At 41.8% G+C, this 27,091-nt stretch overlaps 1 protein-coding gene across 5 annotated transcripts in view; it reads right to left on the bottom strand.

Annotated features, from left to right (window-relative positions):
• LOC109873917 (globoside alpha-1,3-N-acetylgalactosaminyltransferase 1-like) overlaps positions 1-27,091 on the bottom strand; it is a 44,632-nt gene that overhangs the window by 5,596 nt on the left and 11,945 nt on the right. For 2 of the 5 annotated variants that reach the window (XM_031809214.1, XM_031809212.1), the window contains exons 2-4: positions 5,562-5,621; positions 5,233-5,268; positions 2,943-3,077 (exon numbers count right to left, since the gene is read on the bottom strand). In XM_031809214.1, coding sequence (XP_031665074.1) covers positions 2,943-3,077; positions 5,233-5,243 — 146 coding nt within the window. In that variant the 5' untranslated portion in view covers positions 5,244-5,268; positions 5,562-5,621. Of the gene's footprint in view, positions 1-2,942; positions 3,078-5,232; positions 5,269-5,561; positions 5,622-12,498; positions 12,535-12,633; positions 12,689-23,019; positions 23,256-26,130; positions 26,256-27,091 lie in introns of those variants that run through there. The other 3 variants (XM_031809213.1, XM_031809215.1, XM_031809216.1) reach the window with 3 other exon arrangements.

Genomic DNA, 27,091 nt, shown 5'->3' with positions numbered 1-27,091 from the left:
ACACGTCTGGCACTGCAGGATTTTAGTCCCTGGCGGCATAGTGTGTTACTGATGGTAGGCTTTGTTACTTTGGTCCCAGCTCTCTTCAGGTCATTCACTAGGTCCCCCTGTGTGGTTCTGGGATTTTTGCTCACCGTTCTTGTGATCATTTTGACCCCACGGGGTGAGATCTTGCGTGGAGCCCCAGATCGAGGGAGATTATCAGTGGTCTTGTATGTCTTCCATTTCCTAATAATTGCTCCCACAGTTGATTTCTTCAAACCAAGCTGCTTACCTATTGCAGATTCAGTCTTCCCAGCCTGGTGCAGGACTACAATTTTGTTTCTGGTGTCCTTTGACAGCTCTTTGGTCTTGGCCATAGTGGAGTTTGGAGTGTGACTATTTGAGGTTGTGGACAGGTGTCTTTTATACTGATAAGATCAAACAGGTAACGAGTGGAGGACAGAGGAGCCTCTTAAAGAAGAAGTTACAGGTCTGTGAGAGCCGTAAATCTTGCTTGTTTGTAGGTGACCAAATACTTATTTTCCACCATAATTTGCAAATGAATTCATAAAAAAATCCTACAATGTGATTTTCTGGATTTTTTTTCTCATTTTGTCTGTCATAGTTGAAGTGTACCTATGATGAAAATTACAGGCCTCTCTCATCCTTTTAAGTGGGAGAACTTGCACAATTGGTGGCTGACTAAATACTTTTTTGCCCCACTATCTGATTTTGGCAGAAAGCTAAAATTCTTGTTAATCTAACTGCACTGTCCAATATACAGTAGCTATTACACTGAAAGAATACCATGCTATTGTTTGAGGAAAGTGCACAGTAATGAACTTGAAAAGTTATTAATAAACCAATTATGCACATTTGGGCAATCTTAATACAACAATGTGAACAGAAATCCAAATCCAATGGTTCATTTGATCAGTCTAAAACTTTGCACATACACTGCTGCCATCTAGTGGCCCAAAACTAAATTGCGCCTGGGCTGGAATAATACATTATGGCCTTTCTCTTGCATTTCAAAGTTGGTAAAAGATAATACAAAGAAAACAGTTTTTTTTGTGTTTTTTTTGTACCATATCTAAATGTGTTATATTTGCCTACATTCATTTCACATTTCCACAAACTTCAAAGTGTTTCCTGTCAAATGGTATTAACAAAATGCATATCCTTATTTCAGGTCCTGAGCTACAGGCAGTTAGATTTGTATTTTGGTCAAAATTGAAAAAAAAGGGACGGATCCTTAGACATGAAGGTCAGTCAATCCGTAAAATGTCAAGAACTTTGAAAGTTTCGTCAAGTGCAGTCACAAAAAAAAAAAACATTATGATGAAACTGGCTCTCATGAGGACCGCCACAGGAAAAGGAAGACCCAGAGTTCTCTGCTGCAGAGGATAAGTTCATTAGGGTTTACCAGCCTCAGAAATTGCAGCCAAAATAAATGCTTCACAGAGTTCAAGAAACAGACACATCTCAACATCAACTGTTCAGAGGAGACTGCGTGAATCAGGCCTTCATGGTCGAATTGCTGCAAGGAAACCACTACTAAAAAACACCATTAATAAAAAGAAGAGACTTGCTTGGGCCAAGAAACACGAGCAATGGACGTTAGACCAGTGGAAATCTGCCCTTTGATCTGATGAGTCCAAACTTTAGGCTTTAGGTTCCAACCGCCGTGTCTTCGTGAGATGCAGAGTAGGTGAACGAATGATCTCTGCATGTGTGGTTCCCAATGTGAAGCATGGAGGAGGAGGAGTGATGGTGTGGGGGTGCTTGTTGGTGACACTATCAGGGATTTATTTAGAATGCAAGGCACACTTAACCAGCATGGCTACCACAGCATTCCGCAACGATACGCCATCCCATCTGGTTAGCACTTACTGGGACTGTCATTTGTTTTTCAACAGGACAATGACCCAACACACTTCCAGGCTGTTTAAGGGCAATTTGATTGAGAAGGAGAGTGATGGAGTGCTGCATCAGATGACCTGGCCTCCACAATCACCCAACCTCAACCCAAATCAGATGGTTCGGGATGAGTTGGACCGCAGAGTGAAGGAAAAGCAGCCAACAAGTGCTCAGCATATGTGGGAACTCCTTCAAGACTGTTGGAAAAGTATTCCTCATGAAACAATCATCAAGGCAAAGGGTGGCTACTTTGAAGAATGTAAAATATTAAATATATATTTAGATTTGTTTAACCCTTTTTTTGTTACTACATGATTCCACATGTGTTATTTCATAGTGACGACATCAAAACTATTATTCTACAATGTAGAAAACAGTACAAATAAAGAAAAACCCTTGAATGAGTAAGTCTGTCCTAACTTTTGACTGGTACTGTACATCTATGTGAAATGACAGAACTAAAGTTACTATATCTTCAACGATGGATAAAAACAATTAGACATGGAGAAAACAAGAAGGTGAAACATTCAGGTTGTAAATAATTAATAATGTGAAACGTTCAGGTAGGACAAGCAAGCGTGCCTGCAGGGAGAAATGTGTATGTAAAAAACACAGCTAGAGACCGACTGCATTCTTGTGACATGAGATGGCCTTATTCGGAAATATGAAGTCCATGTAGGGTTATAGTGTGTGTCCCAAACATGAACCTATTCTCTATATAGGACTCGGGTCAAAAGTAGTGCACTGCATAAGGAATAAGATGCCAGTTGAGACACAATCATAATCCCCACTTGCGAACGGTTTGAAAAATGCAGACAGGCAACATAAATGAGGTTATGATGTAGATAACATCAACCAAAGATATTAACACATGAGGTGAATGCATGTGGAGAGGTGCATGGTGAATGCATGTGGATGGGTGCATGCTTGTGTTAGTGGCAGCAGTCTTGACATTTCTTGTAGGTGATACATACACACAAAGGAAGTGATGTAAACATTGCCTTGGCAACAGGTTTCTACACATGGAATCTGTGACTTACTTCCCTACAGCAAACACAGTGGTAGCAATGGTGAGGTTGTGGGACCTGAAGGCCTCGTCTATGACCAGGGGGTCGAAGGTCCCCTCCCAGACTATAGGAGCCAGCCATGGGGTTACAGTCAGCACGTCAGTCCTCCTGAATAATAATAACAACAATAACAGTGATAATAACTAGAATATTACATTTCCTGAAGAAACTGTGTGGTTACTACCTTGTTTTAAAGTATTTATGGATTTGCAATAAGTTATAGTAGTGGTAGTGACTGCAGTAGAAATGATAGTTGAAAAAGTAGGTTAATGAAAACATTGATTGATTGATAAGAAATTATAGCCTGAACATGTGAAAATTGGTTTGGTGTCTAGCTTCCCAGTTTAAGAGTGACAATTATTGATGGTGGGTTTATATGCTTATTTACACACATTTAAATAGTTATAATTATATAGTTTTGAAAATGTTGAAATGGCAGCAGTAGCATTCAAAATGTCTACCACTGTGTTCTTATGTTTAGCATTGAATCCATGAAATGACATGATCATTTATGAAAATGATGACATTTACCTTTATTTTACCTGTCAGAAAGAGACTGTCAGTTAAGAACAAATTCCTATTTACAATGACAGCCTGGGAACAGTGCCTGGAACAGGGTCAGAATGACAGGTTTTTACCTTGTCTGCTCTGGGATTCGATCTAGCAACCTTTCGGTTACTGGCCCAACACTCTAACCACTAGGCTACCTGCCACCCCCATAGGCAAGATAATGCAGGAGTGGCTTTGAGAGGAGTCTCTAAATGTCCTTGAGTGGCCCAGCCAGAGCCCGGACTTGAACCCGATCAAACATTACTGGAGAGATGAAAAAAGTGAAGGGGTCTGAATACTTTCTGAATGCACTATATATACAGTCATGTGATAAAGTAACTACACCCCAGGAAAGTGTTTTTTTATTTTTTTACATATTCCAAGCTATTCAAAGTACATCATTCCACAGTCTGACGGATCATCTATAAATTGAGAAAATTCCAGACCACACGCAATCTACCTAGGACAGGTCATCCTACCAAATTCAGCCCCAGAGCTGACCGAAAGATGCTCACCGTAGTCTCCAAGAACCCCAGGGTAGCATTAAGTGATCTATAGACATCTCTTGCCACAATCAATGTCGAGTCAACTGTCAGAAAGAGACTGCACAAACTTGGCCTACATGAAAGGTCAGAAAGGAAGAAGCCTCTTCTCTTCAAAAAGAATATCAAGACACAACTGACGTTTGCCAGACAACAGCTGGGTAAAGACCAAAACAACTGGAACAATCTGGACAGATGAGACAAAGGTGGTGTTTGGTCGCAATGCCAGACGCCATGTTTGACGAAAATGAAACACTGCCTTTGAACAGAAGAAACTCATACCAATCGTAAAGCATGAAGGTTGTGGCAATATAGTTTGGGGCTGCTTTGCTATCTTAATGATGGGAAGTTGGCCCTGAGTCAGCCATGAATTATGTATTGATTGATATGAGCAACTTTTTTACTCCTATGAAATCAAATGTTATTGGTCACATATACATGGTTAGCAGATGTTAATGTGAGTGTAGCAAATTGCTTCTGCTTCTAGTTCCGACAGTGCAGCAATATCTAACAAGTAATCTAACAATTCCCCAACAACTACCTAATACACACCAATCTAAAAGGGGTGAATGAGAATATGTACACTGCCGTTCAAAAATTTGGGGTCTCTCAGAAATATCATTGTTTTTGGAAAGAAAAGCACATTTTTTGTCCATTAAAACATGAAAATGACCAGAAATACAGTGTAGACATTGTTAATGTTGTCAATGACTATTGTAGCTGGAAACGGCTGATTTTTAATGGAATATCTACATAGGCGTACAGAGGCCCATTATTAGCAACCATCACTCCAGAGTTCCACATGTTGTGTTAGCTAATCCAAGTTTATCATTTTAAAAGGCTAATTGATCATTAGAAAACCCTTTTGCAATTATGTTAGCACAGCTGAAAACTGTTGTGGTAATTCAAGAAGCAATAAAACTGGCCTTCTATTTAATGAAGCTGTCAGTTGAGGACTTGTGAGGTGTCGGTTTCTCAAACTAGACACTAATGTACTTGTTCTCTCGCTCAGTTGTGGACTGGGGCCTCCCACTCCTCTTTCTATTCTGGTTATAGTCAGTTTGCACATTCAGGGCTCGAAGCACCCAGTTTATAATATAATATAATATAGAATTCAAACAATAGAATACAGCTCCATTGTAATGCTGTATTCTGCACATGCTGCCACTTACACTGGTTCCATAAGCTTGGCTTGATTGCTCTGTAATCTGAAAAACACAGAGAGCAGGTTTACTTTTTGCAGAAACAGACTGGCACTGATATAATAATACAAATGTTGAAGGCTAAGACTTGTTTGGGGTACCAGTCTGTTTGTGCCATCATGCCACTTCTTGTCATGTTTGGGATGAAAAGGAGTGGCACGATTGCACAAACAGATCACAGACCAGGCTATGGTTGGTTGATGAAGTAATGAAAAGTTATTAATAGTATAAAGAGCACAGTGCAGTACGGTACAGGTTCAACAGGTGTGTACAGTCAGTATCCACACGTACTCACTCACCTGTGATTCAGCACAACCTGGTGATTCACCTGGCGCCATGTTAACCCCTCCACATACTCACTGAAAGACAGACAGCAGAGAGAGACAGAGAGAGTTCAGTTAGTAGAGCATGGCACTTGCAACACGAGGGTTGTGGATTTCTCCCATTCGTCTCTGCAGATCCTCTCAAGCTCTGTCAGGTTGGATGGAGAGCGTTGCTGCACAGCTATTTTCAGATCTATCCAGAGATGTTCGATTGGGTTCAAATCCAGGCTCTGGCTGGGCCACTCAAGGACATTCAGAGACTTGTCCTGAAGCCACTCCTGCTTGGTCTTGGCTGTGTGCTTAGGGTCGTTGTTCTGTTGGAAGGTGAACCTTCAAACCAGTCTGAGGTCCGGAGCGCTCTGGATCAGGATTCCATTAAGGATCCCTCTGTACTTTGCTCCGTTCATCTTTGAACGGAGGGTAATTACAATTACCCACCCTTGACATTGAGGGTTATGGTGTAGGGCAGGGGTGTCAAACTCAAATACCCAGTGGGCCAAAATGTAAAACCTGAACAAAGTCACGGGCCAACATTGAACAAATTAACCTTTTAATATGGACCCAAACAAGTTTTGCTTTAACATTGAATATGGAACAAGCATCGCTTATTACCATACAATATATAATTTAATAGTGGAGACATGCAAAATCGAATTTCAAATGAAAAAACACAATGGCATTCATTGATTAAATAAATACAATTTAAATAAAAATTGTATGCCTCTTTTCTATTTGCAGCCTTCTGATTTAAATACCAAAATAAACTTTTTCCACTGGCTAATAATTTTACAAATAAAATGATAATAAATCAATCAACCATTCAAGCCCATGCCTTGTAGCAAGAAAAAGTGCATAAAGAAAACATTAATTATTGCACACTGGTCTTATCTGATGTGCCCAAGCCAGATACCTGGCATCTCTTCTTGGATGCTAGTTCATCAATGTCTGGGCTCAAGCTCTGAGCTGAAGAAATCCTCAGTATCGAGCGAAGATGTTCATCAGTCAGACGTCTCCTGTGAGTTGTTTTGGTCATCTTCATCGAGGAGAAAAGTTGCTCGCATAGATAAGTGCTGCCGAACATGGAGAGCATCTGAGCAGCTTGGGTGCGGAGCTGAGGCATTGTGTCAGGGATGAACCGTGGAAACTGTGCGGCGCCCACAGCATCATACTTTGACTTCAGCGTGTCGTTGCACTGGAGTTCAATCAGCTCCATTTGGATGTTGGTTGGTGCATTTTCCACATCAACTGCGAAGGGATTACTAAGCAGTTCAAACTTGCATTTCTGGGCATCAAAGTCGGCAAATCGCCGGCTAAACTCAGCGGCGAGAACACTGAGTTTTTCAGCAAACTGTGCGCATGGGATCACGGCGGTAGAGATCTGCGCTTTTATGGATTGGCAGCAGGGAAAATGGCAAGGGCTTCCTTGCAGCATCTGATTCTCCCACAGGCACAGTTTAGTTTTGAAGGCCCTCACTGCAGCGTACATGTCTGTGATGATGCGCCCCCGCCCCTGAAGCTGCAGGTTCAGCGCATCGAGATGGCTCGAGATGTCACAGAGAAAGGCCAGCTCACACAGGAACTTTTGCTCCCGGAGCTCTGCTGTATCCTTCCCTTTGGTTTCCAGGAATTGACATATTTCCTCACGCAGCTCGAAACATCTGTTCAGTACTTTTCCTCTGCTTAGCCATCTCACCTCTGTGTGATACGGCACGTCTGCGTATTCCGAACCACACTCCTCCAGAAAAGATTTAAACTGGCGGTGATTTAGACCTTTGGCTCTTATAAAGTTAACTACCTGTGTTACTGTGGTCATAACATGTTCCATCTTTAGGGCTTTGGCACACAGTGCTTCCTGATGTATGATGCAGTGGTAAACAGTTAGCTCACCTGCACAGTTCTCTTCCCGCATCTTCTCCCGAACCATGCCCACCAGTCCACTCTTTTTACCGCACATCGCTGGCGCACCATCTGTCGTTAATCCAACGAGTTTATCCCACGGCAGCTTTATTTCAGTTACACATTTGGAAACCTCCTCAAAGATTTCCTTTCCTGTGGTTGTGCCATGCATTGATTTGAATCCTAATAGCTCCTCCGTAACACACAGATTTGAGTCCACTCCACGGATGAAGACTGACAGCTGAGCAGTATCAGATGCGTCGCAGCTCTCATCCACAGCGAGGGAGAACGCAACAAAATCTTTTCCCTTTTCCATCAGCTGGTCATACAGATTGGTGGCAAGATCACATGTGCGATCAGCTACTGTGTTCCTGCTCAGGCCCACGTTTGAAAATGCTTGTTTTTTCTCTGGGCATACGAGGTCAAACCTTCATCATGCACTTTTTCATGAACTCTCCCTCATTAAAGGGCCTGGCTGATTTTGCGATCTCTGCTGCCACTATATAACTAGCCTTTACAGCAGCCTCGCTTTGTAATGTGGCTTTTTTAAACATATTCTGTTGTGAAACCAAACTTCTTTTCATCTCCTCTACTTTCTGGCTCCTTTGAGTCATGTCCAGGTCCTTGTATTTGTCATGGTGTTTCATTTCATAGTGTCGTCTAATGTTGTACTCCTTACTTACAGCCACGTTGACTCCACAAACAAGACAAACAGGTTTGTCTTTTACATATGTAAACAGATATTCTGCCTCCCACTTGTCCAGAAAGCTCCTGTTTTCTGCCTTTCTTTTCGCCATTTCTGGGAAGGGTTAGCTCGCTGACAGTTGTAGCGTCTATGTTGCTATGACTACTGTCACAGAGGAGAGAGCGTTTCTGGGTCCTGTCCTGATTGGCGCGCGAAAACAGCAGAGCATTATGGGATTCGTAGTATTAGTGGTGAATGCGCTGTATAATACCGGCGGGCCAGCTCTAGTAGTAATTTGGTATTGTCTCGCGGGCCAAATATAATTACCCCGCGGGCCAAATTTGGCCCACGGGACAGAGTTTGACACCCATGGTGTAGGGGTTACTGACCGACCATCAACGTCGCTGACTTTGGAGTCAAGCAAAAGTGACTGAATGGAGGTGGCGATGCGAGTCAATGCAATGGAGCCTGAAGTAACGCTAACCAGTCATGACTGTTGTTGGACTAGGCTAGTGTTAGACACTGGACAGCTTTGTTGCAACTCTAGTTGAAGGGAACTAGCTAATTGCATCTGAAGGTGTTTTGTGTAACACCCCTCAGCAAATAACATTGCTAACTGCAACTAAAACTGCAACACAATTTATCCGTGTACCCCTGTTATTAGGTAACATTAGTTTACAGATTTTTTTTTGTCATGTTTTGTTAACTCCACCTCGTTTAGTTAGACTGAAGTTGACATAGCTGTTTGCTGAAAAATAAATGACCCTGTATTTGTTGTGTGTGTGTGTACAAAGCATACATCAGGTAGCCTGTTTATGACAACTGATATTTATGGGTTCAGTTGTCTTAAGAAAACGTGTGTTTGTTTTCAGGATGACATCTCCATCTCGGAAAATGTTTTCATCCTGGAGGAGACTGTGCAGGAGGCAGGTGATACATGCAAATACATGTTATTTCTAAGGCTATTGTTTACTTCAAGTATATGCAGTGATTATTGAATATAACTATAGCCTAATTGATGCCTTAATCGTGTTCTACCACCAGGAAAGAACAGTTAGTACAGCATGCCAAACGGACCCCTAGGTGCCAGAGTGTTCCTGTGCTGCGGTGGAGAAGAGGTCCACCATCACTAAAGAACTCAGGGCCCAGATAGATTGCGCTCACGACCATCAGTGTACAACAGAGTCCTGCCCCTATATGCCACAGATGGAGCTGACGGAGAGTGAGATCAGTGAAGACCAGAACTCGCTGTATGAACCTGAGAGCTCAAAATCATCACAGTGCGGGTCAAGATATACTATTGATCCCTTTGGGGGAGCGGGCTGGTGTTCCCAAAAATGGAGAAGGAGCAGGTCATTCAACAGCGAAATCAAAGATTCACCCTCCCATAAAGGGGATTTTTTTTAAACGGATGTCCTACCCTGTCCGGGTCCTGCTGTTTCAACGGATGTCCTACCCTGTCCCGGTCCTGCTGTTTCAACGGATGTGCTACCCTGTCCCGGTCCTGGTGTTTCAGCGGATGTGCTACCCTGTCCCGGTCCTGGTGTTTTAACAGATGTGCTACCCTGTCCCGGTCCTGGTGTTTTAACAGATGTGCTACCCTGTCCCGGTCCTGGTGTTTTAACAGATGTGCTACCCTGTCCCGGTTCTGCTGTTTTAACAGATGTGCTACCCTGTCCCGGTTCTGCTGTTTTAACAGATGTGCTACCCTGTCCCGGTCCTGGTGTTTTAACAGATGTGCTACCCTGTCCCGGTCCTGGTGTTTTAACAGATGTGCTACCCTGTCCTGGTCCTGGTGTTTCGAATCTCTCTTAACCTATTAATGCTCAGCTATGAAAACACAACTGACATTTTCTCCTGAGGTGTTGAACTGTTGCATCCTCTATAACCACTGTGGTTATTATTGTGATGTAAAAAGGGCTTTTGTAAAATACGATTGATTGCTGTCCTGGATGCTGTGTATTCACCAACTTTCTGAATGATGGAAATGCTTATAGTATCTGTAACATATGTGTGTATTTAATCTGCATCTTAACTTAAAGTGACAATCAGCAATAGAAACAATAACAAGGTGACTCCCTGCTCCTCTTTCGGTAAAAAGCTGAGGGATGGGCCTGGATAAATGTAACCACTCTCAAATTCAGAGACAGAGATATAGATGCAAGGACTGACCATCCATGATATCAAAATTGTAATCCTGTTTGCAAAATTGTGATCTGTTTCCACTACCATGTACCCAGTTCTCCTTGGATAAAGGTGTCTGCTAAATGGCATATTATTAAAGTCTACTTTGACTCTGCCAACTAGTTGCCCGTGTGTGTACCATTCCTTTCCAATAGATGGCAGCCAAAGCTAGTTGAAGTCACTACTCTAGCGACAGGGACATGGGATTAGTGCGCACCGAAAGTAGTTAACTTCGAAACAAGTTTATCTGGTTACACTTGAACCTGTTGTAATAGTGGACAAGCTAACGAACACCATTTTTTACATAGATCAAATGCCTGGGTTGTATGTCTTAGGCTAGGCTAGATTTACTCAATTACTTTTATTCAGTGCCTTTGCTTCTGGCTATCCCGCGCCTTATGGAAGAAACGGCACACGCAGGGATGAGACGCCGTACACCTCGTCCAATTATCCCTTGTGCCGATAGGATGAACTAGCGATAAACTGTCAGCCTGTATGCTTTGCAAAGAAAATCATAAGAAAAATGTGTCTGATACCGAAACTACTATTACAACAGGTTCAAGTGTAACCAGATAAACTTGCTTCGAAGTTAACTACTTTCGGTGCGCACTAATCCCATGTCCCTGTCGCTAGAGTAGTGACTTCAACTAGCCACTCACAAATTATATATATATATATATATATATATGGCACTTTGGTAACACATTTACGAAGTTGGAATCGCAGACAGCATCATGATTAATGAAATCTCATTTTAAACAATAATGGGGCGTGCTCATTATAAATACATTCCTAGGGCCTAGGAACAGTGGGTTAACTGCCTTGTTCAGGGACAGAACGACAGATTTGTACATCGTCAGCTCGGTGATTCAATCTAGCAACCTTTCGGTTACTAGTCCAAACAATACAATTTTCACCAATTATTTAACTGGCATATCGTCTGCTGACTGGTTGTGTAACCTCTTCTGCCAGGAAATCCTTCATAAGGATTAGTAACACAATAAATACATCGCAAGACAGACTGACAGGAACCTCTGACTGGATGTAATACAGCCACCATCCACTGGGTCGCTACCATCTCTCTCCAACACACACACTCACTCACTCATACTCTAGCCATTACCTGGCAGTATCCCCACTCACACCATTTTGTGTTTACCTATGCCTACCCTCTAGCTGAGGTGTTTCATGCGGCATATCTGTGTTTTGACTGCTACGAGAACGAACTCTGATCTGGGGCAACGATCAAACATGAACGGCTTCAGTAGGTTTATTGGCTCCCTAACTAACAATTATTTAATTCCCTGTAATAAACTCATTCTCAGACTTGGAGCTACTCTGTAAATTCAGCCATTTTGTGGTGTTCCAAAATGCTCTCTTCTGCCAGTGACGCAACAATGCCAGTATGGCGAAGTACACTTACAGTTAGCCGGCGTTCTATATCATAGTGTTTCCATTCCCCTTTAAAAAGACTGTTTGTACATAGTCCCCCCATTTTAGGGGAGAAAAAAAAATATTGGGACAAATTCACATGTGTATTTAAGCAGTATAAAGTTATGTATTTGGTCCCATATTCGTAGCATGCAATGACTACATCAAGCTTGTGACTGGTAGCATCCACATTAATGTAGAAGTGTTTAGAAACAAATTACTCTTATTTATCATAAAAGTGACTCCAAAATGACACAGCACATTATTTACCATTAATTTCTATTGAACACAAAATAATCTGAAACACAATTAAAACAGCTAATGCATCCAGCAAATGTGTAGAACTTCAGCCACACCTTACAGCACAGCATCCACCCAGCTTTAACCACACCTTACAGTACAGCATCCACCCAGCTTTAACCACACCTTACAGTACAGCATCCACCCAGCTTTAACCACACCTTACAGCACAGCTTTCACCCAGCTTTAGCAACACCTTACTGTACAGCATCCACCCAGCTTTAGCCACACCTTACAGTATAGCATCCACCCAGCTTTAACCACACCTTACAGTACAGCATCCACCCAGCTTTAACCACACCTTACAGTACAGCATCCACCCAGCTTTAACCACACCTTACAGTACAGCATCCACCCAGCTTTAACCACACCTTACAGTACAGCATTCATCCAGCATTGTAATACATGTTTTCTTACTTGAGAGAGACAGATGTGCAGCGTGAGAAGACAAGCCTTTGATGAGGAGAATAAAAATAAATAAAACAATATTGAATACAATTAAAACTTTTTAAAAGTTAAAATGTAGGCTACAGCTTCTCAAAATGTCATTACCAGCAGAGAACCATTCCCCCAGCGATTACTAAAGCAAGTAACCAGTGTTCATGCTCTGGAGGAGAAGAAACAAAATACTGTAATTAACAACCAACCATATGAGATGAAGGAAAATTAATTTCTGCTAAATAAGAAGTACTGTAACTACAGTACCAGTCAAAGTTTGGACACACCTCATTCCAGAGCTTTTCTATTTTTGATATTTCCTACATTGTAGAATAATAGTGAAGACATCAACTATAAAATAACACATATGGAATCATTTGACATTTTTCAAAGTAGCCACCCTTTGCCTTGATGACAGCTTTGCAGCTTTAAAAGTGAATTGGTGGAATTTATTTTCTTATTAATGCATTTGAGCCAATCAGTTGTGTTGTGACAAGGTAGGGGTGGTATACAGAAGATAGCCCTATTTGGTAAAAGACCAAGTCCATATTATAGCAAGAACAGCTCAAATAAGCAAAGAGAAACGACAGTCCATCATTACTTGAAGACCGGTGAAACTCTGTCCTTTGGTCTGATGAGTCCAAATTTGAGATTTTTGCGTGCAACCACCCTGTCTTTGTGAGATGCAGAGTAGGTGAACGGATGATCTCCACATCATTCACCACAGTCGAGAGTGGATGAAACATTAATGTTACATGTCAGTTACAATTCTAGCTCAGCACTGCGAATAAACCCTAATTTAGTTGCTTTCTGTTAAGTTAAACAGGATTTATCTTGCCAGTTACATCTGTCATCTAAATAGTAGCCAGTTTCTGCTCTGCTCGCTTTTACAACTCAGTGATAGAACACAACAGATACAGTGCATTCGGAAAGTATTCAGACCCATTGACATTTCTCAAATTTACTTACAGCCTTTTGTTTTTCCCCCTCATCAATCTACACATACTACCCCATATTGACAAAGCAAAAGCAGGTTTTTCTAAATGTTTGCAATTTTTTTTATTTGATTTATAAAACTGAAATATCACATTTACATACGAATGCAGACCCTTTACTCAGTACTTTGTTGAAGCACCTTTGGCAGCGATTACAACCAAGTGTTCTTGGGTATTTCCTATTTGTTTTATGTAACCTTTGTTTAACTAGGCAAGTCAGTTAAGTACAAATTCTTATTTACAAAGACAGCCTACACCGGCCAATCCCGGACAACGCTGGACCAATTGTGCGCTGCCCTATGGGACTCACACTAACTACTGGATGTGATGCAGCCTGGATTCGAACCAGGGTGTCTGTAGTGACACCTCTAACACAGAGGCAGTGCCTTAGACCGCTGCGCCACTCAGGGGCCCCATAATGCTACAAGCTTGGCACACCTGTATTTGGGCAGTTTCTCCCATTCTTCTCTGTAGATCCTCTCAAGCTCTGCCAGGTTAGATGGGAAGCATCGCTGCACAGCTATTTTCAGGTCTCTCCAGAGATGTTTGATAAGGTTCAAGTACGGGCCCCGCTGGGCCACTCAAGGACATTCAGAGACTTGTCCTGAAGCCACACCTGCGTTGTCCTGGCTGTTTGCTTAGGAAGTTGTTGTTGGAAGGTGAACCTTTGCCCCAGACTGAGGTCATGAGTGCTCTGGAGCAGATTATCACGGATCTCTGTACTTTTCTCCGGTCAACTTTCCCTCGATCCTGAATAGTCTCCCAGTCCCTGCCACTGAAAAACACCCCCATAGCATGATGCTGCCACCACCATGCTTCACAGTAGGGATGGTATTGGCCAGGTGATGAGTGGTGCCTGGTTTCCTCCAGACATGACACTTGGCATTTAGGCCAAAGAGTTCAATCTTGTTTTCATCCGACCAGAGAATGTTTTAGGTGCCTTTTGGCAAACTATGTGGGTGGTCATGTGCCTTTTACTGAAAGGTTGCTTCAGTCTTGCCACTCTACCATAAAGGCCTGATTGGTGGCGTGCTGCAGATATGGTTGTCCTGATGGAAGTTTCTCCCATCTCCACAGAGGCACTCTGGAGCTCTGTCAGAGTGAGCATTGGGTTCTTGGTCACCTCCCTGACCAAGGACCTTCTCCCCCGATTGATCGGTTTGGCCCAGGCAGCCAGCTCTAGGAAGAGTCTTGGTGGTTCCAAACTTCTTCCATTTAAGAATTATGGAGGCCACTGTGTTCTTGGGGACCTTCAATGCAGCAGACATATTTTGGTACCCTTCCCCAGATCCTGTCACAGAGCTCTACAGACAATTCCTCCGCAACATTACTTGTTTTTTCTCTGACATGCACTGTCAACGGTGGAACATTTTATAGCCAGGTGTGTATCATATCCAATCAATTGAATTTACCACAGGTGGACACCAATCAAGTTGCAGAAACATCAAGGATGATCAATGGAAACAGGATGCACTTGAGCTCAATTTTGAGTCTTATAGCAAAAGGTCTGAATACTTACAGTACCAGTCAAGAGTTGACACCTACTCATTCAAGGGTTTTCTTAATTTATATGTTATACATTGTGCAACAATAGTGAAGACATCAAAACTATGAAATAACACATATGGAATCATGTAGTAACCCAAAAAAAGGCTTAAAGAAATCACAATATATTTTAGATTTGAGATTCTTAGTCTCCCTTAGCTTTGATGACAGCTTTGCACACTCTTGGCATTCTCTCAACCAGCTTCACCTGGAATGCTTTTCCAACCGTCTTGACAGAGTTCCCACATATGCTGAGCACTTGTTGTCTACTTTTCCTTCACTTTGCAGCCCAACTCATCCCAAACAATATAAATTGGGTTGAGGTGGGGTGATTGTGGAGGCTAGGTCATCTGATGGAGCACTCCATCACCCTCCTTCTTGGTCAAATAGCCCTTACAAAGCCTTGAGGTGTGTTGGGTCATTGTCCTGTTTGAAAAACAAATGAACATCCCACTAAGCGCCTACCAGATGGGATGGTGTATCGCTGCAGAATGCTGTGGTAGCCATGCTAGTTAAGTGTGCCTTATTCTATATAAATCACTGACAGGGTCACCAACAAGCACCATCACCTCCATGCTTTACAGTGGGAACCACATATACGGAGTTCATCCGTTCACCTACTTTACGTCTCACAAAGACACGGCGGTTGTGACCCAAAATATCAAATTTGGACAGAATGTCCATTGCTTGTGTTTTTTGGCTCAAGCAAGTCTCTTCTTATTGGTGTCCTTTAGAAGTGTTTTCTTTTGCAGCAATCCGACCATCTATTCTTCCGCCCTAGAAATCTGCTCCTTTTACTCTCTATTCCGAACGCACTAGACGACCAGTTCTTATAGCCTTTAGCCATACCCTTATCCTACTCCTCCTCTGGTGATGTAGAGGTTAACCCAGGCCCCGAAGCCCCCAGTATTAATCCCATTCCCCAGGCGCTCTCATTTGTTGACTTCTGTAATGGTAAAAGTCTTGGGTTTCATGCATGTTAACTTCATTGGGATAGGGGGCAGCATTGGGAAGTTGATGGAAAGCGTGCCCTGAGTAAATTGCCTGTTACTCAGGCACAGAAGCTAGGATATCCTTATTCTTGGTAGATTTGGATAGAACTCTAAAGTTTCCCAAACTGTTAAAATAATGTCTGAGTATAACAGAACTCATATGGCAGGCAAAAACCTGAGAAAAATTCAAGTGATTGCCTATCCAATATCCTGTGTCTATGGGGTCAGATTGCACTTCCTAAGGCTTCCAGTAGATGTCAGTCTTTAGGAGTTGTTTCAGGCTTGTATTGTGAAAGGGGTTCAAATAAGAGCTGTTTCAACAAGTGGTCAGGCTTAAAGCCTTTAGTTTAGTCTCGCGCGACAGTCATTCTCTTTCCTTTAATGACAATGGAATTGTCCGGTTGGAATTTTTTTAAAGACTTATGATAAAAAACACCCTAAAGATTGATTGTATACATCATTTGACATGTTTCTACGAACTTTAATGGAATTTGGACTTTTCGTCTGGACTTTGTGAGCGCTCTTTGTGCATTGGGATTACTGGACTAAACGCTCAAACAAAAAGGAGGCATTTGGACATATTTGGACAACTTTATCGAACAAAAATAACATTTCTTGTCTAACATGGAGACCTGGGAGTGCCATCAGATGAAGATGAAAGGTGATTAATTTTAACGCTATTTCTGACACCTCTCCTTGGTTGGAAAATGGCTGTATGGTTTACTGTGGCTAAGCGCTGACCAAACATAATCGCATGGTGTGCTTTCACGGTAAAGCCTTTTTGAAATCGGACACTGTGGCTGGATCATCAAGAAGTTTGTCTTTAAAATGGTGTATAATACTTGTATGTTTGAGGAATTTTAATTATGAGATTTCTGTTGTTTGAATTTGGCGCCCTGCAATTTCACTGGCTGTTGGCGAGGTGGGACGCTCACCTCCTGAACAATCTCAGAGAGGTTAACATTAGAAGCCTCCTACCTAAGTTTGCTTTATTCACTGCTTTAGCACACTCCGCCAACCTGGATGTCCTAGACGTGTCTGAATCCTGGCTTAGGAAGGCCCACACCCTCCCGCCCGACTAACATCACTACTCTGGACGGTTCTGACTTAGAATATGTGGACAACTACAAATACCTAGGTGTCTGGTTAGACTGTAAACTCTCATTCCAGACTCACGTTAGGCATCTCCATTCCAAAATTAAATCTGGAATCGGCTTCCTATTTCACAACAAAGCTTCTTTCACTCATGTTGCCAAACATACCCTCGTAAAACTGACCATCCTACCGATCATTTATGTGTAACTCTGTGCTCGTTTTTGTCGCACTGCTTTGCTTTATCTTGCACAGGTCGAAGTTGTAAATGGGAACTTGTTCTCAACTGGCCTACCCGGTTAAATAAAGGTGAAATATTAAAAAATATTATATATAATCTTTTTTTTTAAATGAAGGTCTAATTCACACAGTCAAATCAAATTGTATTTGTCACAAGTGTAGACCTTACAGTGAATTTTAATTTTTTTATTAAGTAAAAAATAGATAAGAAAACATTTGAAAATAAAAGCAACAAATAATTAACCAGCAGCAGTAAAAAAAGAAGAAAAAAAAAAGAGGCTATAGACACCGGGATACCGGTACAGAGTCTGTGCGGGGGCATCGGTTAGTTGAGTTAATATGTACATGTAGGTAGAGTTAAAGTGACTATGCATAGATGATAAATAGAGAGTAGCAGCAGCGTAATAGAGGGGTCTGGGTAACCCTTTGATTAGCTGTTCAGGAGTCTGATGGCTTGTGGGTAGAAGCTGTTTAGAAGCCTTTTGGACCTCGACTTGGTGATCCGGTACCGCTTGCCGTGCGGTAGCAGAGAGAACAGTCTATGACCAGGGTGGCTGGAGTCTTTGACAATTTTTAGGGCCTTCCTCTGATACAGCCTGATAGAGGTTCTGCATGGCAGGAAGCTTGGCCCCAGTGATGTACTGGCCTCTAATGCCTTGCGGTCGGAGGACGAGCAGTTGCCATACCAGGCAGTGATGCAACCAGTCAGGATGCTCTCGATGGTGTAGCTATAGAACCTTTTGAGGATCTGAGGACCCATGCCAAATCTTTTCAGTCTTCTGAGGGGGAATAGCCTTTGTCGTTCCCTCTTCACGACGGTCTTGGTGTTGTTTTGGTGTGTTTGGACCATGATAGTTTGTTGGTGATGTAGACACCAAGGAACTTGAAGCTCTCAATCTTTTCCACTACAGCCTGATGAGAATGGGGGCGTGCTCGGTCCTCCTTGTCCTGTAGTCAACAATCATCTCCTTTGTCTTGATCACGTTGAGGGAGAGGTTGTTGTCCTGGCACCACACGACCAGGTCTCTGACCTCCTCCCTATAGGCTGTGGCATTGTTGTCGGTGATTAGGCCTACCACTGTCATCGGCAAACTTGATGGTGTTGGAGTCGTGCCTGGCCATGCATTCATGAGTGAACAGGGAGTACAGGATGGGACTGAGAACGCACCCCTGAGGGGCCCACGTGTTGAGGATTAGCGTGGCGGATGTGTCGTTACCTACCCTTACCACCTGGGGGCGGCCTGTCAGGAAGTCCAGGATCCAGTTGCAGAGGGAGGTGTTCAGTCCCAGGGTCCTTAGCTTAGTGATGAGCTTTGAGGGCACTATGCTTGTAAGCAGGAATCAGGAGAATATAATTATGGTCAGATTTGCCAAATGGAGGGTGAGGGAGAGCTTTGTACACATCTATGTGTGGAGTAAAGGTGGTCTAGAGTTTTATTCCCCTCTGGTTGCACATTTAAAATGCTGATAGAAATTAGGTAAAACTGATTCGAGTTTTCCTGCATTAAAGTCCCCGGCCGCTGGGAGCGCCGCATCTGGATTAACGTTCTCCTGTTTGCTTATGGCCTTATACAGCTCATTGAGTGTGTCTTGGTGCCAGGGTCGGTCTGCTGTGGTATATAGACAGCTATGAAAAATAGAGATGTAGACCACACTATTTACCAAGAGAGTTTACATGTTATTATGAGATACTCTACCTCAGGTGAGCAAAACCTTGAGACATCCTTTGATTTCATGCACCAGTTGTTGTTTATAAATATACATAGACCGCCACCATGTATTACAAGAGGCAGCTGTTCTATCCTGCAAAAAAGCGTAAAACCCGCCAACTGTATGTTAATCATGTCGTCGTTCAGCCACAACTCTGTGAAACATAAGATATTACAGTTTTTAATGTCCCGTTGATAGGATTTATGTGCTTGTAGTTCGTCTATTTAATGATCGATTAATTGTAAGTTGGCTAATAGGACCGATGGTAAAGGTAGATTACCCTCTCGGCGACGGATCCTTACAAGGCACCCCGACCGTCGTTCACCATGCCACCGTCTTTTCCGCCTACGAAAGACGGGGATGAATGAGGGCCTTGTCAAGTGTCTGGAGTAAATCCTTCCCGTCCGACTCGTTGAAGAAGAATTCCTCCAGTACGGGGTGAGTAATCCGTGCCCTGATATCAAGAAGATCTTTTCGGTCATAAAACATGGTGGCAGAAACATTATGTACAAAATGAGTTACAAATAACACAAAAAAAAACATACACATTAGCACAATTGGTTACAGGATCGTAAAACTGCCACCATGTCCTTCTGCGCCATTATTAAGCAAAAACCAGTCTCCTCTGAACAGTTGATGTTGAGATGTGTCTGTAACTTGAACTCTGTGAAGCATTCACTTGGGTTGTAATTTCTGAGGCTGGTAACTAATGAACGTACAGTGCCTTGCGAAAGTATTCGGCCCCCTTGAACTTTGCGACCTTTTGCCACATTTCAGGCTTCAAACATAAAGATATTAAAAAAAAAAATTGTGAAGAAACAACAACAAGTGGGACACAATCATGAAGTGGAACGACATTTATTGGATATTTCAAACTGAAAAATTGGACGTGCAAAATTATTCAGCCCCTTTACTTTCAGTGAAGCAAACTCTCTCCGGAAGTTCAGTGAGGATCTCTGAATGATCCAATGTTGACCTAAATGACTAATGATGATAAATACAATCCACCTGTGTGTAATCAAGTCTCCGTATAAATGCACCTGCACTGTGATAGTCTCAGAGGTCCGTTAAAAGCGCAGAGAGCATCATGAAGAACAAGGAACACACCAGGCAGGTCCGAGATACTGTTGTGAAGAAGTTTAAAGCCGGATTTGGATACAAAAAGATTTCCCAAGCTTTAAACATCCCAAGGAGCACTGTGCAAGCGATAATATTGAAATGGAAGGAGTATCAGACCACTGCAAATCTACCAAGACCTGGCCGTCCCTCTAAACTTTCAGCTCATACAAGGAGAAGACTGATAAGAGATGCAGCCAAGAAGCCCATGATCACTCTGGATGAACTGCAGAGATCTACAGCTGAGGTGGGAGACTCTGTCCATAGGACAACAATCAGTCGTATATTGCACAAATCTGGCCTTTATGGAAGGGTGGCAAGAAGAAAGCCATTTCTTAAAGATATCCATAAAAAGTGTTGTTTAAAGTTTGCCACAAGCCACCTGGGAGACACACCAAACATGTGGAAGAAGGTGCTCTGGTCAGATGAAACCAAAATTGAACTTTTTGGCAACAATGCAAAACGTTATGTTTGGCGTAAAAGCAACACAGCTCATCACACCATCCCCACTGTCAAACATGGTGGTGGCAGCATCATGGTTTGGGCCTGCTTTTCTTCAGCAGGGACAGGGAAGATGGTTAAAATTGATGGGAAGCTAGATGGAGCCAAATACAGGACCATTCTGGAAGAAAACCTGATGGAGTCTGCAAAAGACCTGAGACTGGGACGGAGATTTGTCTTCCAACAAGACAATGATCCAAAACATAAAGCAAAATCTACAATGGAATGGTTAAAAAATAAACATATCCAGGTGTTAGAATGGCCAAGTCAAAGTCCAGACCTGAATCCAATCGAGAATCTGTGGAAAGAACTGAAAACTGCTGTTCACAAATGCTCTCCATCCAACCTCACTGAGCTCGAGCTGTTTTGCAAGGAGGAATGGGAAAAAGTTCAGTCTCTCGATGTGCAAAACTGATAGAGACATACCCCAAGCGACTTACAGCTGTAATCGCAGCAAAAGGTGGCGCTACAAAGTATTAACTTAAGGGGGCTGAATAATTTTGCACGCCCAATTTGTCCGTTTTTGATTTGTTAAAAAAGTTTGAAATATCCAATAAATGTCGTTCCACTTCATGATTGTGTCCCACTTGTTGTTGATTCTTCACAAAAAAATACAGTTTTATATCTTTATGTTTGAAGCCTGAAATGTGGCAAAAGGTCGCAAAGTTCAAGGGACCGAATACTTTCGCAAGGCACTGTATCCTCTGCAGCAGAGGTAAGTCTGGGTCTTCCTTTCCTGTGGCGGTCCTCGTGAGAACCAGTTTCTTCATAGCGCTTGATGGTTTTTGCGTCTGTACTTGAAGAAACTTTCCAAGTTCTTGACATTTTCCACATTGACTGACCATCATGTCTAAAATAATGGACTGTCAGTTCTTTGCTTATTTGAGCTGTTCTTGTCATAATATGGATTTTGTCTCCTACCAAATAGGGCTATCTTCTGTACACCAACCCTTCCTTATCACAACACAAATGATTGGCTCAAATGCATTTAGAAGGAAAGAAATACCACAAATTAACAAGGCACACCTGTTAATTGAAATGCATTCCAAGTGACTACCTCATCAAGCTGGTTGAGAGAATGACAGGAGATAAAGCTTTCATCAAGACAAAGGATTTCTACTTTGAATAATCTCAAATTTAAAAAAAAAAAATTGTTTAACACTGTTTTGGTTACTACATGATTCCATATATGTTATTTCATAGCTTTGATGTCTTCACTATTATTCTACAATGTATAAAATAGTCTAAATAAAGAAAAATCCTGGAATGAGTTCTGTAGGTGTGTCCAAACTTGTGACTGGTACTCTGTATTAAAGTAGTCAAAAGTTTAGTATTTGGTCCCATATTTCTAGCATGCAATGACTACATCAAGCTTGTGACTCTACAAACTTGTTAGATCCATTTGCTGTCTGTTTTGCTTGTGTTTCGGATTATTTTCGTAAATAGTGTAGTGTCATTTGAGTCATTTACAATAAAAGTAAGAATAGGTTTCTAAACACTTCTGTATTCATTTCTATGCCACCATCATTATGGATAGTCCTGAATGAATCGTTAATACTGATGAGTGAGAAATTTACAGATACACAAATATCATCCCCCTCCCCCCAAAAATGCTACCCTCCCCTGTTATAATGCTGAGAGGTTAGCATGTCTTGGGGGTATTATATTTGTGCGTCTGTAACTGTTTTTAGTCTTTATAAAAGTACAATCATACAGGAGTTCCGGTGACGATGTGGAAGAGCAGCAAACTAACGAGGCTGTGTAGCTCCAACACGATTTTAACAGATTTTAAACTATTCAACGCCTAGTTACACATTTCGTTAATTAACTAATTGTCCAAGATATCGGTTACATGGAAAACGACTTAGAAACGCACAAAAGCAGACACTTAACGAAAACATTGTTTATGCCTGCAGCTTCTGCTAGCAAGGAAAATGGCGGAGAATAACAGCCTGATGTTGACCCAGTTCTAAAGGAGATTTTCAAAATGAACAAAAATCTAGAAGAGAAAATTGCGAAAGTGGGCTGAAATAAAAGTGGGCCTGAAAACAAAAGTGGACACTCGACAAACGCCGAAGAGAGGATATCAACATTGGAGGACAAGAACACCCGCCTAAACGAAACTTTAAAAAAAATTGAAATCCACATAAATACAGTGGATTGTGTGAAAGACATTTTACACAACCTATTTTAGGACACACCAGAGGATGTTATCAACATGACAATTGAGAGAACACAACGGACACCGACGACACTGCGCCCAGTACCAGCCCCACGCAACCCCCCGATTGTCCTGATTCAATTCTTACCATACACTGACAAGGAGATGTTCCGGCTCAGAGTAAATTCATTTAGGACTTTTCACTGGAAAGGGACAAAGGTGGAGTTTTTCCCTGACTTTTCCAATGAGGTTCAGGACAAGAGTAGTGCATTCACGGAGGTGAGACATGTGCATGAAACGGGGACTGAAATACTCCTTGCAATACCCTGCCGCATTCTGGATTACTGTGAGGTTCACTACATCGATTCAGAGACCCAAAGAAGTGTGTCGCGGACAGCAATGAGGCCAAACAATCTGAGTAGTGTGGTAGGCTATGGATGATCCACATGATGGCGGTGGTTCATCACGGATAGACCATTTCTTTAAGCTAATAGAACTTCCTATGTTGTGAGTAACAGTCTCACTGAGTGTTTATGCTACAAATGTTGACTACAATTTTATCTTTCTGGTTTACAGTTAATATCATTATCGTCCTCGATTGAGCAGATTTATAGTCCAAGTTTATCATTCTGTTTTCACTTTTATAACCGCAATAGTTGGTCAATAGGCCTCAACAGGTGTGTTCGTGCCATGCGCCAAGCTGTCTCCCTTTGGTGTTTGTTCTCTGCGTATATTCCTGCTTTGTGGAAGTAGACAGTTCATGAGAAAGGTCATCTCTTCTCTTTACGAGTATAATGATCAGCCCGTCTTTGTTTGATGTTTTTGGTTGCTGTCGTTTATGACGTCATCGCTGTCGTATCAAAATGTATATGGTCATGGCTATATTTGGCGTTGGTAAAACGTTCTTATTCTGGTTGGAGCGTCAGTGCTCGGAAGGACCTCGGGACACTTCACACGGATGAAGGCCTGGCTTAGGGAGGGAGATTTTTTTTATTTGATCATGTGGGGTTGGAATATGTTTATGACATATTTGTTCTAAAGTTTAGTGTTCTATTTGGGGTGCACTACCAGCCGTTCACTTTCTTTGATTCGATAAGCAAAGACTATACGAAACGCATTGATTTAAAATATTCTGACAGGTCGTCACGTTTTGGTCATAGTGACCTAGTAGAATGTGAACGGATTGGGTTCATGTTCTAAAAGACGGAAGGTATTGAATTATCTTAAAAACACTCAAACGTAATTATGCTCCAAGATACCCGCCTGTTGGAAAAGGAGGCTTCGTGGGTGGGAGACAGATCTAGTAAGTACTGCATACCTAAAACATAACAAAAAAAGAGGTGTATTCTATTTTCCAAAAGTATACATGTTCAAGTTGAAAGAGTTAAGACAAATCGGGACCAGTCTTGATTTTACTTGTTAAGGTTTCGGGACAAAATATAATATTTGGAAATATTTATGCTCCGAATGAAGAGGACCCAGACTTCTTCCTTCAATTTAACACAATAATATTGAATATCGGTTATTTTCCTTTGATCCTAGGGGGAGTATTATAATAGGTCAGGTCCCTGATGCAATTTTAGATATATCATAAAGACACGTTTAGGATCTATGGACTGATCAATCCAACCGCGGGTAATTACACATTATTTTCGAATAGGCACACTCTTTATTCACACATCGAATATTGATATAACCATCATATCATTATAGGGCGGCTGGTAGCCTAGTGGTTAGGCCAGTAAACGAAAGGTACAAATCTGTCGTTCTGCCCCTAAACAAGGCAGTTAACTCGCTGTTCCTAGGCCATCATTGTAAATAAGAATTTGTTCTTGCCTAGTTAAATAAAATATCGAAGTAAACTTGGAGTCACGCGATGATACGGTGTTTGCTCCTCCCACTATGACTCGGGAAAACATGCAGTTTATTAGGCCACAGATCAAATAGTTATGAACTTTACAAGGCGGGAAAAGTGCACGGTGATCTTGATGCTCCTTTCCAATTAATATCGAGGGTGACATATTGTGACATGATGGTCAGTGCTTGACTGCAGTTTGACACTTATCCATAATAATCTCATGTAGACTAGCCTACCCACACTATATCTGCAAACGGTTGCACTCTAGCCATGTGCCAAGACCAGCGTGGGCACATTTGCTACGTAATGCAGTAGAAATGAAAATGCGACGGAAACTCATTGAATTTAAGATTTTTATTCGGTAGGCTACATGTTATGTGCCACGTCTTCAAAGCACTGATTTATATCCGCAACATGTCCATTTGGTGGAAACACACCACTAGTGGTATAATGGCAAGAACAGCAAACGTATTGCGGAATTTAGAATATTGGTATGAAAATATGTTGCCAATTGGATGGAAGCCTACCTACAGTCACAATACTTTTGGAACGCACTGTATGACTCTGGTCGTGGCTAAATCTGGTGTAAACAATGCACGGTCATGAGATTTGATGCTTCATAGTCATGGTTGCTTGCCAGCGACCTTTACCAGGCGGTTACAAGTGTAGATTATTTTGCCCTTCTCACGTAGTAGCCTATCCCGACCAAAAGCCCTTCACCTGTCTAATCATCAATCAATGTGATTTTGTTTAACTGAATCAGTCTCCGTCGGTATATTTCGTTATTTGATATCTGGCTGGGCAAATAAGTGGAAGTACGAGGTAGCCAATCTATTCGTTTGCTAATGCATCACTGATCAGACACATTTAGCATGCTATATGTAGCATATATCAAGTGTATTATTTTACTATTGATTTGCGTATCGGCAACTCGAAAAGCCCCGGAGGTTGTGAATTATTAACACAAGACTTAAATACTTTTGAAAATATAGATTGCTATTATTTTCTGTGCCCATCACCCTACGCCTGATCCCTACTAAGCGTAGAATAGGCTATACGCCCAGGTGTAGCTCATTGAAGGGTTTACACCCAGATGGTTCCTATTTGCACCAAACCTGAAATCTATTTTCTTGTATAATATCTCAATTGTATTATGTACATATTATATACATGTAATAATATTATACGTGTTATTGATACCTAATTAGCAGACATGGATTTCTGAAATAGCCTATTCACTGACCTCAATACATTAATGTAATATAGATTTAATAAAATACATTCAATTAAATAGATAAACACTCACTCATTAAACTTGTCTTCACTAACTTATCTACTCAAACGTATCATATCTACATGTAAGGACATTCAATATTTATTTTTCAATTAATTTGTACTCACTTCGTATCATTTTTACTGATGCTCCTGAGAATCACCTGGTCCCAGATGTCTGTATCGTATAAGGTGCATATAGCTATCTATACCTCACTTTATACAAACTCTATATTTCCATCGAGCTCCCACGGTCTCCAGGGGTGTGCACTTGTTCACGCCCCGTTATTCATTTAGAAGCATTGGATTAGTGCAAGCATGGCTGGAGGAAGGTTCCACCATATTCCTCAACTCTCATACCATTCAGTTCATTTAAAATTCATGGGGGAGGGGGAGAAAGGATAGAATGTCGTTATAGAGCCTATTGTGCGGTCCAAACACTTAAAAGACAACCTCGTCCACTTACCCTCGCCTTATGCCCTTGGGGAATCCCCGTCGCCAACTTGAAGGGTGGTCCAAATGATTAGCCAAGCAAGAGAAATTTGCAACGTAAGCTCCTCAGCTTTAGTTTTTAGTCGGCTTTGCGAGTGTACAATCATGTTCACTCCGGGGCCTGAAACTCCCCATAAGAAAAGACCGCGAAAACTTAACGACATTAATGGAGAAGTCAACATACAAGTGTAAGTAAGAACGAAAGCAAATCAATTAAATGTTGCTACTACGTAAAAAGCAATTGTTTGGTTATCTTTTGGAAATTGTAGAAATAAAACATTTTCCTTCATCAGAAGTTCCAGCTAGGCAGGCTAACGTCAGTTAGCTAATTAATTTGCTAGCTATCATACATTATATATTTAATATAAGTAGACATGCACTCGGGTGATGTGGAGGTAAACCCAGGCCCTGCATGTCCCCAGGCACCCTCATTTGTTGACTTCTGTGTTCGAAAAAGCCTTGGTTTCATGCATGTCAACATCAGAAGCCTCCTCCCTAAGTTTGTCTTACTCACTGCTTTAGCACACTCTGCTAACCCTGATGTCCTTGCTGTGTCTGAATCCTGGCTCAGGAAGGCCACCAAAAATTCAGAGATTTC

This window comes from Oncorhynchus kisutch, linkage group LG29 (assembly GCF_002021735.2).
Source record: "Oncorhynchus kisutch isolate 150728-3 linkage group LG29, Okis_V2, whole genome shotgun sequence".
NCBI classification, from domain to species: domain Eukaryota; kingdom Metazoa; phylum Chordata; class Actinopteri; order Salmoniformes; family Salmonidae; genus Oncorhynchus; species Oncorhynchus kisutch.
The sequence above is the reverse complement of the archived record's forward strand: the minus strand, read 5'-3'. Positions and strand labels throughout refer to the sequence as shown.